General features: G+C 48.3%; 1 protein-coding gene across 2 annotated transcripts in view; it reads right to left on the reverse strand.

Annotated features, from left to right (window-relative positions):
- AP3S1 (adaptor related protein complex 3 subunit sigma 1) overlaps positions 1-13,468 on the reverse strand; it is a 65,929-nt gene extending 52,461 nt beyond the window's left edge. For both annotated transcript variants that reach the window (XM_038769441.1, XM_038769442.1), the window contains exon 1: positions 13,311-13,468. In XM_038769441.1, the coding sequence (XP_038625369.1) occupies positions 13,311-13,379 (69 nt within the window). In that variant the 5' untranslated portion in view covers positions 13,380-13,468. The remainder of the gene's footprint in view (positions 1-13,310) is intronic.
- Positions 13,469-13,733: the final 265 nt, after the last annotated feature.

Genomic DNA, 13,733 nt, shown 5'->3' on the forward strand with positions numbered 1-13,733 from the left:
AACACAGGCCTGGGAGTCAGAAGACCTGGGTTCTAATCCCGGCTCTGCCACGTGTCTGCTGTGTGACCGTAGGCAAGTCACTTAGCATCTCTGTGCCTCAGGTACCTCAACTCTAAAATGAGGATTAAATCCTACTCCCTCCTACTTAATGATAATAATGATAATGGCAATTTGTTAAGCGCTTACTATGTGCAAAGCACTGTTCTAAGCGCTGGGGGGGATGCAAGGTGATCAGGTTGCCCCACGGGGGGCTCACAGTCAATCCCCATTTTACAGATGAGGGAACTGAGGCCCAGAGAAGTGAAGTGACTTGCCCAAAGTCACACAGCTGACAAGTGGCGGAGCCAGGATTTGAACCCATGACCTCTGACTCCAAAGCCCGGGCTCTTTCCACTGAGCTAGACCGTGAGCGCCCATGTGGGACGGGGACTGCGTCCAACCTGATTAACGTGGATCTACTCCAGCGCTTAAAACGGTGTTTGGCACAGAGTATGCGCTTAACAAGTTCCATGGTTGTTATGACAGGCTTGACCAGCTGTCGGCTGTGTGACTTTGGGCAAGTCACTTAACTTCTCTGTGCCTCAGTTACCTCATCTGTAAAATAGGGATTAAGATTGTGAGCCCCCCGTGGGACAACCTGATCACCTTGTAACCTCCCCAGCGCTTAGAACAGTGCTTTGCACATAGTAAGCACTTAAATGCTATCATTATTATTATTATTATTTGAGTAACATCTATGCAAAAGTGCTCAGAATGGATATAAATAAATGCACAGGTGCTGGGGATCACTGGTGGGTTTATACGGCTTGGGATGCCAGGGGCGGCTTGTTGTAGAAGGGATTTTAAGCGGAGAGAGCATCAGGGTCTGTTGGATTTGGGAAGGGAGGGATTCATTCAATCGTATTTATTGAGCGCTTACTGTGTGCAGAGCACTGGACTAAGGGATTCATTCATTCATTCAATCGTATTTATTGAGCGCTTACTGTGTGCAGAGCACTGGACTAAGGGATTCATTCATTCAATCGTATTTATTGAGCGCTTACTGTGTACAGAGCACTGTACTAAGTGCTTGGGGAGTACAAGTCGGCAACGTATAGAGACGGTCCCTACCCAACAACGGGGTCACAGTCTAGAAGGGGGAGACAGGCAACAAAACAAAGCATGGAGACAGTGTCAAAATCGTCAGAACAAATAGAATTAAAGCTAGATGCACATCATCATCATCATCATCAATCGTATTCATTGAGCGCTTACTATGTGCAGAGCACTGTACTAAGCGCTTGGGAAGTACAAATTGGCAACATATAGAGACAGTCCCTACCCAACAGTGGGCTCACAGTCTAAAAGGGGGAGACAGAGAACAAAACCAAACATACTAAATATGTACAAGTAAAATAGAGTAATAAATCTGTACAAATATATACACAGGTGCTGTGGGGAGGGGAAGGAGGGAGGGCGGGAGGGATGGGGAGGAGGAGAGGAAAAAGGGGGCTCAGTCTGGGAAGGCCTCCTGGAGGAGGTGAGCTCTCAGCAGGGCTTTGAAGGGAGGAAGAGAGGTAGGTTTATGGAAGGGCTCCCAGGCTGGGAGAACCGCATGGGCCAGGGGGTGAAGGTGGGTGAAGCAAGGTAGAGCTAGACTATGAGCTTGAAAAGATAGCAAGCTGGGGCAGAGATGGTGAAGAGGGCAGATACTTAAGATGGGGAGAGTTTGTTGAGAGCCTCGAAACCCACCGTGAGGCTTTCTGTTGATGCGGAGCAACAAAGAAAGCCAGTAGAGGGTTTTGAGGACTGGAGAGACGCGTACCGGGACTCAGCTGACTCAGTTCTACGAAGGCCCCGGGGATCACGGCCAAACCGGATTCCCCACCAAGGTAATGACCAAAGGCAGGATTTAATCAATACCAGAATAGGACCGCACCTGGAGACCTTCCAGTGCTCCGACAGTCTCGGCTGCGGGAGGGAGAGTCAAGCAGAGCCCTACCCATTCCATTCCTAGGTTGGGCAGCGGCTAGCGAGTGGAGAGCGATCGGCTACGAGTCGGAGACTCAAGTTTACTGCGCAGTAGGTGGCAACGGTAAATGACTTCTGCGTCTTTACCAAGAAAACTCTACGGACGCGCTACCAGAATGACCGCAGATGGAGAGCGGGGCGTTCCGGGAGAGCCGTGTCCACGGAGTCGCTGTGGGTCGGCGACGACTCGACAGCATAAGACAAGAACAGCCACAGAAAGATGCCAGAGCCTAGGCTTACGTGACTATATTTAAAGCCAATGAGGTTCAAAGCTGCAAGGGGTCAAAGCTTGATGATCTGATTACCAAAAACCAGACGCCGTGGGTTTCCCGACCCAGCGGCCCGCAAGCTCTGCTTGGCGAAGTGGTTCTTCGTCCAACCACTTGCCCTAACTTCCTTTTCACCTAAGGTACAGCTTAAGCATCATCAATCGTATTTATTGAGCGCTTACTATGTGCAGAGCACTGTACTAAGCGCTTGGGAAGTGCAAATTGGCAACATCTAGAGAATATACTTTACCATACGGAACTCTCCGGGGGTTGCTTCCTCAACAAACAGCACGGGAATCTCCAACTGCCTTAATTTCCTCTCCACACTGTCCGCAGGCGAACTCAGCCCTGCCCTCGGAGCAACACAGGTGAGGCCTTCCCACTACTGGCGGAAAAGCCAGTCTCTTCCCAGAATGTCCCAATACTTTCTGGGAAGCGTAGGCAAAAGAAGCCTACGAGGAGCAGTGTGGTCCAATCAATCAATCAATCAATCGTATTTATTGAGCGCTTACTATGTGCAGAGCACTGTACTAAGCGCTTGGGAAGTACAAATTGGCATCACATAGAGACAGTCCCTACCCGATAGTGGGCTCACAGTCTAAAAGGGGGAGACAGAGAACAGAACCAAACATACCAACAAAATAAAATAAGTAGGATAGAAATGTACAAGTAAAATAAATAAATAAATAAATAAACAGAGTAATAAATATGTACAACCATATATACATATATACAGGTGCTGTGGGGAGGGGAAGGCGGTAAGGCGGGGGGATGGAGAGGGGGACGAGGGGGAGAGGAAAGAAGGGGCTCAGTCTGGGAAGGCCTCCTGGAGGAGGTGAGCTCTCAGCAGGGCCTTGAAGGAAGGAAGAGAGCTAGCTTGGCGGATGGGCAGAGGGAGGGCATTCCAGGCCCGGGGGATGACGTGGGCCGGGGGTCGATGGCGGGACAGGCGAGAGCGAGGTACAGTGAGGAGATTAGTGGTGGAGGAGCGGAGGGTGCGGGCTGGGCAGTAGAAGGAGAGAAGGGAGGTGAGGTAGGAGGGGGCGAGGTGATGGACAGCCTTGAAGCCCAGGGTGAGGAGTTTCTGCCTGATGCGCAGATTGATTGGTAGCCATTGGAGGTTTTTGAGGAGGGGAGTGATATGTCCAGAGCGTTTCTGGACAAAGATAATCCGGGCAGCAGCATGAAGTATGGATTGAAGTGGAGAGAGACACGAGGATGGGAGATCAGAGAGAAGGCTAGTGCAGTAGTCCAGACGGGATAGGATGAGAGCTTGAATTAGCAGGGTAGCGGTTTGGATGGAGAGGAAAGGGCGGATCTTGGCAATGTTGCGGAGCTGAGACCGGCAGGTTTTGGTGACGGCTTGGATGTGAGGGGTGAATGAGAGAGCGGAGTCGAGGATGACACCAAGGTTGCGGGCTTGTGAGACGGGAAGGATGGTAGTGCCGTCAACAGAGATGGGAAAGTCAGGGAGAGGACAAGGTTTGGGAGGGAAGACAAGGAGCTCAGTCTTCGACATGTTGAGCTTTAGGTGGCGGGCGGACATCCAGATGGAGATGTCCTGAAGGCAGGAGGAGATGCGAGCCTGGAGGGAGGGGGAGAGAGCAGGGGCAGAGATGTAGATCTGGGTGTCATCAGCGTAGAGGTGATAGTTGAAGCCGTGGGAGCGAATGAGGTCACCAAGGGAGTGAGTGTAGATTGAGAACAGAAGGGGACCAAGCACTGAACCTTGGGGAACTCCCACAGTAAGAGGATGGGAGGGGGAGGAGGAGCCTGCAAAAGAGACTGAGAAAGAACGACCAGTGGAAAGACCACCACGGGCCTGGGAATCAGAGAACCTGATTCTGCCAGTTGCCTGCTGGGTGACTTTGGGCAAGTCATTTAACTTAATGATGGCATTTATTAAGCGCTTACTATACGCAAAGCACTGCTCTAAGCGCTGGGGAGGTTACCTGGTGATCAGGCTGTCCCACGGGGGGATCACAGTCTTAATTCCCATTTTACAGATGAGGTCACTGAGGACCAGTGAATAATAATAATAATGATGGCATTCATTAAGCGCTTACTATGTGCAAAGCACTGTTCTAAGCGCTGGGGAGGTTACAAGGTGATCAGGTTGTCCCACATGGGGCTCACAGTCTTCATCCCCATTTTACAGGTAAGGTCACTGAGGCCCCGAGAAGTGAAGTGACTTGCCCGAAGTCACACAGCTGGTAACTGGCGGAGCCGGGATTTGAACCCATCACCTCTGACTCCTAAGCCCGGGCTCTTTCCACTGAGCCACGCTGCTTCTTAGCTTATCCGTGCCTCAGTCTGTTCGACTGGAAAATGGGGATTCAAAACCCATTCGTTCATCAATCGTATCCACTGAGCACTTACTGTGCGCAGAGCACTGTACTGAGCGCTTGGGAGGGTACACTACAACAAATAAACAGTAAACAGACACATTCCTGGCCCACAACGAGCTTACAGTCTAGAGGGGGAAACATGATTATAAATACATTGCAGAAATGCACTTAAGTGCTGTGGGGCTGGGAGGGAGGGATTAATCATCATCAATCATATTTATTGAGTGCTCACTGTGTGCAGAGCACTGTACTAAGTGCTTGGGAAGTCCAAATTGGCAACATACAGAGACAGTCCCTACCCACCAGTGGGCTCACAGTCTAAAGGGGGGAGACAGAGAACAAAACCAAACATACTAACAAAATAAAATAAATAGAATAGATATGTACAAGTAAAATAAATAGAGTAATAAATATGTACAAACATATATACATATATACAGGTGCTGTGGGGAAGTGAAGGAGGTAAGATGGGGGGGATGGAGGGGGGACGAGGGGGAGAGGAAGGAAGGGGCTCAGTCTGGGAAGGCCTCCTGGAGGAGGTGAGCTCTCAGTAGGGCCTTGAAGGGATTAATGAAGGAAGCAAGTCAGGATGACGCAGAAGGGAGAGGGAGAAGAGGAAGGGATGGCTTAGCCAGGGAAGGCCTCTTCGAGGAGATTTGCTTTGAAGGGGGAGAGAGTCAATTGTCTGTTGGATAGGAGGAGGGAGGGCATTCCAGGCCAGAGGTAGGATGTGGGCGACAGGTTGGCGGCGAGATGGACGAGACTGAGGTACAGTGATGTTCAAGCGTGCGGGCTGGGTTGTAGTACGAGAGTAGCAAAATGAAGTACGAGGGGCAAGGTGATTGAGTGCTTTAAAGCCAGTGGTGAGGAGTTTTACCCACCCTCCCTCCGATTTAAGACGGCGAGCCCCACGTTAACGAGGGACTGTGTCTGTTGTAACTAACTTGCATCTACCCCAGCGCTTAGAACAGAGCTTGACACACAGTAAGCGCTTACCAAATAGCCTTAATAGTAATATTAAGCCCCCTCTGTACCATAGGGTTTGTAACCTGGGGGCCCTTCCTTAGAATCTTCCTGCCACCCTTGTTTGAAAGGATTTTAAGGCATCCTGCTCTGGCTCTAGCCTTGCTCTTTAACAGCTGGGAATTGCAATGCTGACAATTTCTAAAGTGCTGCACGTTATTAGATCTTGCTCATTTAAAAATAGCCAGTGTTTGGAGGCTAGCCTTAACTATATCTTCCCCTAATCTAGTCTGGCTTTCCAAATTTAGGCCTCGCTCCATTAACTGGTTACATTTGATTAGAACCCATGACCTCTGACTCCAAAGCCCGGGCTCTTTCCAGAAGCAGCGTGGCTCCGTGGAAAGAGCCCGGGCTTCCGTGGAAAGAGCCCGGGCTTTGGAGTCAGTGGTCATGGGTTCAAATCCCGGCTCCGCCAATTGTGAGCTGTGTGACTTTGGGCAAGTCACTTCACTTCTCTGTGCCTCAGTTGCCTCATCTGGAAAATGGGGATTGACTGTGAGCCCCCCGTGGGACAACCTGATCACCCTGTATCCCCCCCAGCGCTTAGAACGGTGCTTTGCACATAGTAAGCGCTTAACAAATGCCATCATTATTATTTATTATTATTTCCACTGAGCCTCGCTGCTTCCCTAGAAAGAACTACAGAAAATAACATCATTATTATTAGTATGGTATTACGGTATTTGTTAAGCTCTTACGTGTCAAGCACTGTCCTAAGTGCTGGAGTAGATTCAAGATAATCAAGGTTCAAATATGGTCGCTATCCCACAGGGGTGTCTCCACCTAAGGGGAAGAGAGGACAGGTAGTCCACCCCAATTTACAGATAAGGAAACTGAGGCACAGAGAATTTAAGTGGCTTGCCCAAGGTCAACCTTAACACAGAAGGCGAGCGGTAGAGCTGGGATCAGAACTTAAGTCTCACTCCCAGGCCCATTAAACCCCTATGTTAGAATTAATATGAACCGAACACCTACTGCGTGCAAAGCGCTAAACTCAGCTATTTGGGGAGCATAACAGAAATTAAAGACACGTTCCCTGCCCTCGGGTTTCTTACGATCTAACAGGGGTGATGGGGACATTCATTCATTCATTCAATCGTATTTATTGAGCGCTTACTGTGTGCAGAGCACTGTACAAAGTGCTTGGGAAGTATAAGTTGGCAACATGTAGAAACGGTTCCTACCCAACAGCGGGCTCGCAGTCTAGAAGATGAATGATATTCAAATAGTGGGAAGAGGAAGAACAAAGATCAAAATGACGGTATGGAAAGACGAATAAATAATTAAATAGATAGGATGCGCTAATCGATCTACGTGCTAATGGGATGACCTGACCAGGGGTGGTGAAAATGAATCAGAGAATGCTTTCTGAAGGAAGTGGACTTTCAAGAAGGCTTTGATGATGGTGAGCTCTGTGGTATTGCACATTTGAAAAAGGAGGGAGTTCCAGACAAGTGGAAGGGCATAAATATGGGAGTCAAAAGTAGGAAAATTGACAGCAAGACATAGTAAGAGAGTGCGTTTGGAAGTAGCAACGAACACAAGTGTGGGAGATGCAAATGAGTAGCAAATAAAAGGAGAGCTGACTAGAGTCACCCATGAGTTAGGGTCCTCAAGGACCTTTTTTATGATCTTTATTATCATAAACTAATAAATTATTATTAATAATAAGTGGTATTTCTAAGCACTTATTGTAAACATTCAGTTGCATTTATTGAGCACTTAGTGTGTGCAGAGCACTGTACTAAGTGCTTGGGAGAGTACAATACACCAATAAACAGACACATTCCCTGCCCACAAAGAACTTACAGTCTAGGGGGTGGGGAGGACGACAGGCATCAATACAAATAAATTCCAGATATGTACCTAAGTGCTGAGGGGCTGGGACTGTATTAAGCACAGGGGTAGATCATCGGGTTGGACACAGTCCACGTACCACACAGGGCTCACAGTCTCAATCCCCATTTTATAGATGAGGGCACTGAAGCACAGAGACGTTAAGTGACTTGCCCAAGGTCACGCAGCAGACGAGGGTTGGAGCTCAGGCCCTTCTGAATCCCAGGGCCGTGCTCTATCCACTAGGTGGCGCTACTAGGAACTTGCCGGGGAGTTATTATTATTATTAATAATAATAATAATAGTATTTATTAAGCACTTACTATGTGCAAATTATTACTATTCAGTCCTGGACTGGTACTACCAGAGGAACTCCATATCAAAAGACCAGTGAAGCTTTTAAGTTCTTTTACAGAGAATAAAAAATAGAAAGGGGTTTTTTTTTTTGGTAAATATGAAATCTAGAACTCCGCCTTTATTCTATTTAGGGCCTGAGACAGCAACCTGATTGAAATTTCAGGTTGGCGAGGAAAAGCGAAATGGTCAATTTTACTTGAACGGAGCCATGGGGTAGGTAGCCTCTGAAGGAGTGTGGATCGGTTGTTCCTCAGCTGCGACCGGGCTTTCAAGGCATTGAGTTCGGAATTTGCGGTTACTCCTGTGATTTCCAGATAAATGTCATTTTACTGGATTACGGAATGGGTTTAGGACCCATTTTCTTTCTACTGGTTACAATATTTCTATATTCTCCTATTTATTTTAGCCCTTCTCCCTGGGGCAATACTGAGGTTATCTATTTCATTCATTCAATCGTATTTATTGAGCGCTTACTGTGTGCAGAGCACTGTACTAAACGCTTGGGAAGTACAAGTTGGCAACATATAGAGACGGTCCCTACCCAACAACGGGCTCACAGTCTATTTGTTTCTCAGATGTTAGTTGAAGAATTTAATTCATGCTGCTGTATCTTTCCTTACTGTAATTAACATACTGGTTCTGTGTATCTTTATACAGGGGCAATTTGGCAAATTTAAAATGATCAAATCTGAGAACGTTGGAGCTACAAAGTGTTAGCCCCTCTAATTAACGGCACAACTTTGCTGAATAAAAATCGATTTTGTCCTGCCTTTTAGAGGGCATAAAGTATTAATCTCACAGATCAGTATCGGTTTGCAGAGTCCAATGTGGGAATTGCAAAATGTCACGGAAATGGAAGTGTGGGAAGGAAAGTGGTTTTTTTTTTTTCAGTTTTAAATACTCAGTAGTTTGCAAATGGGCAGGATTAGAAGCATCTATTTTATTCAGTGTGTACTTTTAGGATCCCTGGCCTCCTCTAGACCGTACGCTCGTTGTGGGCAGGGAACGTGTCTCCCAAATCCGTTATACTTTACTCTCCCGAAGCGCTTGGTACAAGCGCTTAGTGCAAGGACGAGGCAATCTTCAGAACACCATCGAGAGTCACCGTGGAGTTGTTTCCTTACGGACGCCGCTCGGTGAATTGGGGCTTCATTCTCACTCATTCCACCGTATTTATTGAGCTCTTACTGTGTGCAAAGCACCGTACTAAGCGCTTGGGAGAGTACAGTACAACAGCAGGCGCATCCCCTGCCCACAACGAGCTCACAGCCTAGAGGGGGAGGCAGACATTAATATGAATAAATTACAGATACATACATATGTGCGCTTAGTACGGTGCTCTGCACACGGTAAGCGCTCAAATACGATTGAATGAATATGTGCAATTCTAGACTTCAGTGTTAAAATGAGGAAAAGCTGTATTATCTTGTATGTACCCCATGCTCAATACACTGCCTGGCGCATAGTAAGTGCTTAACAAATACTATTAAAAAAAAGGGTAGGCCTCATTTAGTTTATAGCTCACCCAGGGCAGCAGCCCACAAGAGAAGGGCTAAAATAAACGGCAGAATATAGAAATATTGCAACCAGTAGAAAGAAAATGGGTCCTAAACCCATCCCATAATCCAGTAAAAAGACCTTTGTCTGGAAATCACCAGAGTACTCATGTGATTAGTTAATCAGTGGTATTTACTGAGGGCTTACTGTATGCAGAGCATTGTATTGAGAAACCAACCTGAGGTCTTAAGTGTGTAAAAGATCCAGAAAGCCAAAGTAGCAACCATATGTTCCCGACAGAGAATTTCCACACGATTACACAGAGATCGAACTGTAACTATCACAGCATAGGGAAAGCAAAGATTCTTAATGAATCATCCTGGGATATGAATCTCTCAAGTCAAACAATTCATATTTTGCTTTTTTCTTAATGGTCTTTAAGCGCTTGCTATGTGCCAGGCACTGTACTAAGCACTGGGGAAGACAGAAGCTAATCAGGTTGGACACTGTCCCTGTCCCACATAGGTCTCACCGTCTTTAATCCCCATTTTACAGCTGAGGTAACTGAGGCACTGAGAAGCCAAGTGACTTGCCCAAGGTCACACAGCAGACGGATGGAGGAGCCGGGATTAGAACCCAGGACCCCCGACTCCCAGGCTCACGCTGCTTCTCTGTTTTGATATTTTAATACGTAGGACAAACCACCTGATGCAAATAACTGGGTTTTAAAAATGAGAAAAATGTGTCAACCATTTTTAGAGAGGAAAAAGTGAGTTTGTCAGATGGCATTTCATGATTCACTGTTAGAACTAAGATTAGATCCTAACACGTGATGTGATTGCCGTGTAAATGGTGAACTGTTTTTTGGGGGGGGGGGTTTTTGGTTGTGGGGAGTGAAGTGAAGTCTGTGAGCCCGTTGTTGGGTACGGACCGTCTCTATATGTTGCCAACTTGTACTTCCCAAGCGCTTAGTACAGTGCTCTGCACACGGTAAGCGCTCAATAAATACGACTGAATGAAAGGGGAAGTTTTAGACATCTTTCAGAATTCAACGGCGCTGGTGGTACTTTACATCATGAGACAAGGATGGGGCAGACGGTTTATAATTGCCAGAACTGCCACGAGTGATCAAAAAACTCTGCCAGGTAACAGGACAAAAACCAAAATGTAAAAAAATCCCCAAACCTGTTTGACTGGTTGCTGAGCACTGGATGTCAAGAGCCCCAACTGTGTGCAGTGAGAAACAGAAGACACATTTTTCCCACATATGTCAGACAGCAGACGGTGGGTTCTCAAGCAATCTACGGCGGATATTAAGCGGGTACTGTGTGCTGAGCACCGCACTAAGCACTTGGGAGAGCACAATACAATAGAGTTGGTAGACACGTTCCCTGTCCTCAAGGAGTGTCACCGAAAGGACTCTCCAGGCCTTCTCCAGCTTTAGTGGGAAGAGACTGACCGGGGCTTTGAGCTTTGCCCAAGTTGCAGAAAAGCCGTTCTAATCCTCCATTTCAGGCCAAGGAGGCCTTGGCACGTTAGCTACGGCCCAACTGCCCGTACGTGGCTCCTATCAACCTCCCTTCCTCTTCCTCCCCCCCATCTAGAAGAGGTTAAGCTGCCTCCATGCCCAGCCAGGTATCGGGGTATATCTGGGGGCTCCAACTGGGCAGAAAGTTCTCCGTCCACGCACAATTCTTCCAGACTCTAGCTTTCCTTGCATTCTGCCTGTCAGCTGGCAGACCCAGGAGAGCTGAAGCCTAATGCTGCGGCTAATGAAGCCTTCACCGATGAAAAAAGGCAACAGGTTCGGGCCGTCGGCAGTGGACTCGGGCGGCGAGAGAAGAGCGGGTGTCTCTCCTACGAATGTGCAGGCAACTCATTTCCAGTCCTCCAAGACCTTGAAATTTGGTCTGGCCAACGGCCAGCCGAACCATTTATTAATACGAGCATCTCTGTCAGGGCACCAAACGTCTCGGCGACCGAGCCACATCCTTCCTGTCGGTTCATAACTCGGAGTGAAACAACAGTAGAGAGTCAGTCGTAGCCCAGGCTGGCCAGCGAGTTTCTTCGGTATTCACTTTTATCCATCAGCTTGAACTGAAGTAACAGCAGCCCCTATTTTAAGTTATTGAGCTAACTCATCGAAAGGGAAATATAGGCATACCATAAATAAATCCAATCTTGACGCAAAGGACCAACCTCAAAACCAAGTTCTTTTTAAGCACAGCTTAAGTGCCGCAAGTGTCACCGATTTTCCCCGATCACCTTTATTTCCTTAACATAAATCATCGTTTGATCTGGACAAGCGGTTAATGGAACGTGGCGCAACTCGGGCCAAAGTGAAAATAAACGCTCTCTTTCCCTAATCGGGGTCGACCGCGACCAACAGTTTACACTCTTCAAAGACTATGGAACAAAAGTGAAAGACTCCGCCATATAAATCAATCAATCAATCGTATTTATTGAGCGCTTACTGTGTGCAGAGCACTGTACTACGCGCTTGGGAAGTCCAAGTTGGCAACATATAGAGACAGTCCCTACCCAACGGTGGGCTCACAGTCTAAAAGGGGGAGACAGAGAACAAAACCAAACATACTAACAAAATAAAATGAATAGATATGTACAAGTAAAATAAATATGTACAAACATATATACAGGTGCTGTGGGGAAGGGAAGGAGGTAAGATGAGGGGGATGGAGAGGGGGACGAGGGAAGGCCTCTCCAACAGGGTGACCATTACTGCCAATAAAATCACCTAATGGAAGGGCTGTATTCAAGCAGAACAAAGGATCTCTAACAACACCGAAGCCTCCGGTTACCTCTGCTTAAAAAATTCTAAAAACGAACGTTTTCACTCGTCGTTTTTAATGGCAGCAAACGACTCCCCGGGCCAGATCTGCATTGAAGCGTGAAGCCTGGCGTAATCTCAGCATTATAAGGCGGCGCCTGCAAACTTTTCTCCCCAAACTGCACCGCCTAATCGAGCACGGCTTGGGTTTCGCTGTGGCGGCCCATCCCTTCGGGGGTTTCCCGGGTGGGCAATGGGGCCCTCGATCCCGAGTGGATGTTTATATCATGCGCCACACCCTGTGTCCATTTTACTAAAGGGATCTCACATGCACCGGTATCCTAGAACTAGGAGGAGAGGATACCGACAATCAATCCATCAATCGTATTTATTCATCACCATCATCATCAATCGTATTTATTGAGCGCTTACTATGTGCAGAGCACTGTACTGAGCGCTTGGGAAGTACAAATTGGCAACATATAGAGCCAGTCCCTACCCAACAGTGGGCTCACAGTCCTCTCTGTTGGCCAAACCGATTTTCCTTCCCCTTTCCGAGAACACCCAGCAGAACGGGAGGACTAGTCTAGTCACCCTGGTTCCCCCGGCGGGTACAGTTAACGAGCTGAAGATTCATCACCATCATCATCAATCGTATTTATTGAGCGCCTACTGTGTGCAGAGCACTGTACTGAGCGCTTGGGAAGTCCAAGTTGGCAACATAGAGAGACGGTCCCTACTCAACAACAAGCTCACAGTCTAAAAGGGGGAGACAGAGAACAAAACCAAACATACTAACAAGATAAAATGAATAGAAAAGATATGTACAAGTAAAATAGACAAAACAAAACACGCAGACAGGTGTCAGAGTCATCAGAACAAATGGAATGACAGTTATATGCACATCATTAACAAAATAAATAGAATAGTAAATAATAATGTTGGTATTTGTTAAGCGCTTACTATGTGCAAAGCACTGTTCTAAGCGCTGGGGGAGATACAAGGTAATCAGTAAATATGTACAATAAGGGCAAGTAATAAATATGTACAAACATATATACAGGTTGATCAAGATTGCTCTTGATCAACTCCTAACGATCTTTTTTTTTTTCCCGAGGTCGGGAACGAGGGCCAGGATGGCGCGGGCCGGAAAAGATGGTGGGGAAGGGGCCGGCGACTCACGTAAGGCTGGTAGAACTTGGAGAGGCGGGGTTTCCCGTGATTGTTGAAGATGAGGATCGCCTTGATCATGGTGGAGCGGAGCCGGGCCGGGCCGATCGGGCGGGCGGGCGGGCGCGAAGGACCGGCGGACCGTCTCCCCGGCGGGCTCTTCCCCGCCCGCGCCCCCGCGCGCGCTCCCGCAACAGGGCGGGCACGAGCACGCCCTCTTCCGCCCGCCCGGCTGAGGCGCCGCGCGCGTGCGTGCGCGCTCCCGGAACGGGGCGGGCACGAGCACGCCCTCTTCCGCCCGCCCCGCTGAGGTGCCGCGCGCGTGCGTGCGCGCGCCCGGTACGGGGCGGGCCCGAGCACGCCCTCTTCCGCCCGCACGGCTGAGGCGCCGCGCGCGTGCGTGCGCGCGCCCGGTACGGGGCGGGCCCGAGCGTG

This window comes from Tachyglossus aculeatus, chromosome X4 (assembly GCF_015852505.1).
Source record: "Tachyglossus aculeatus isolate mTacAcu1 chromosome X4, mTacAcu1.pri, whole genome shotgun sequence".
NCBI classification, from domain to species: Eukaryota; Metazoa; Chordata; class Mammalia; order Monotremata; family Tachyglossidae; genus Tachyglossus; species Tachyglossus aculeatus.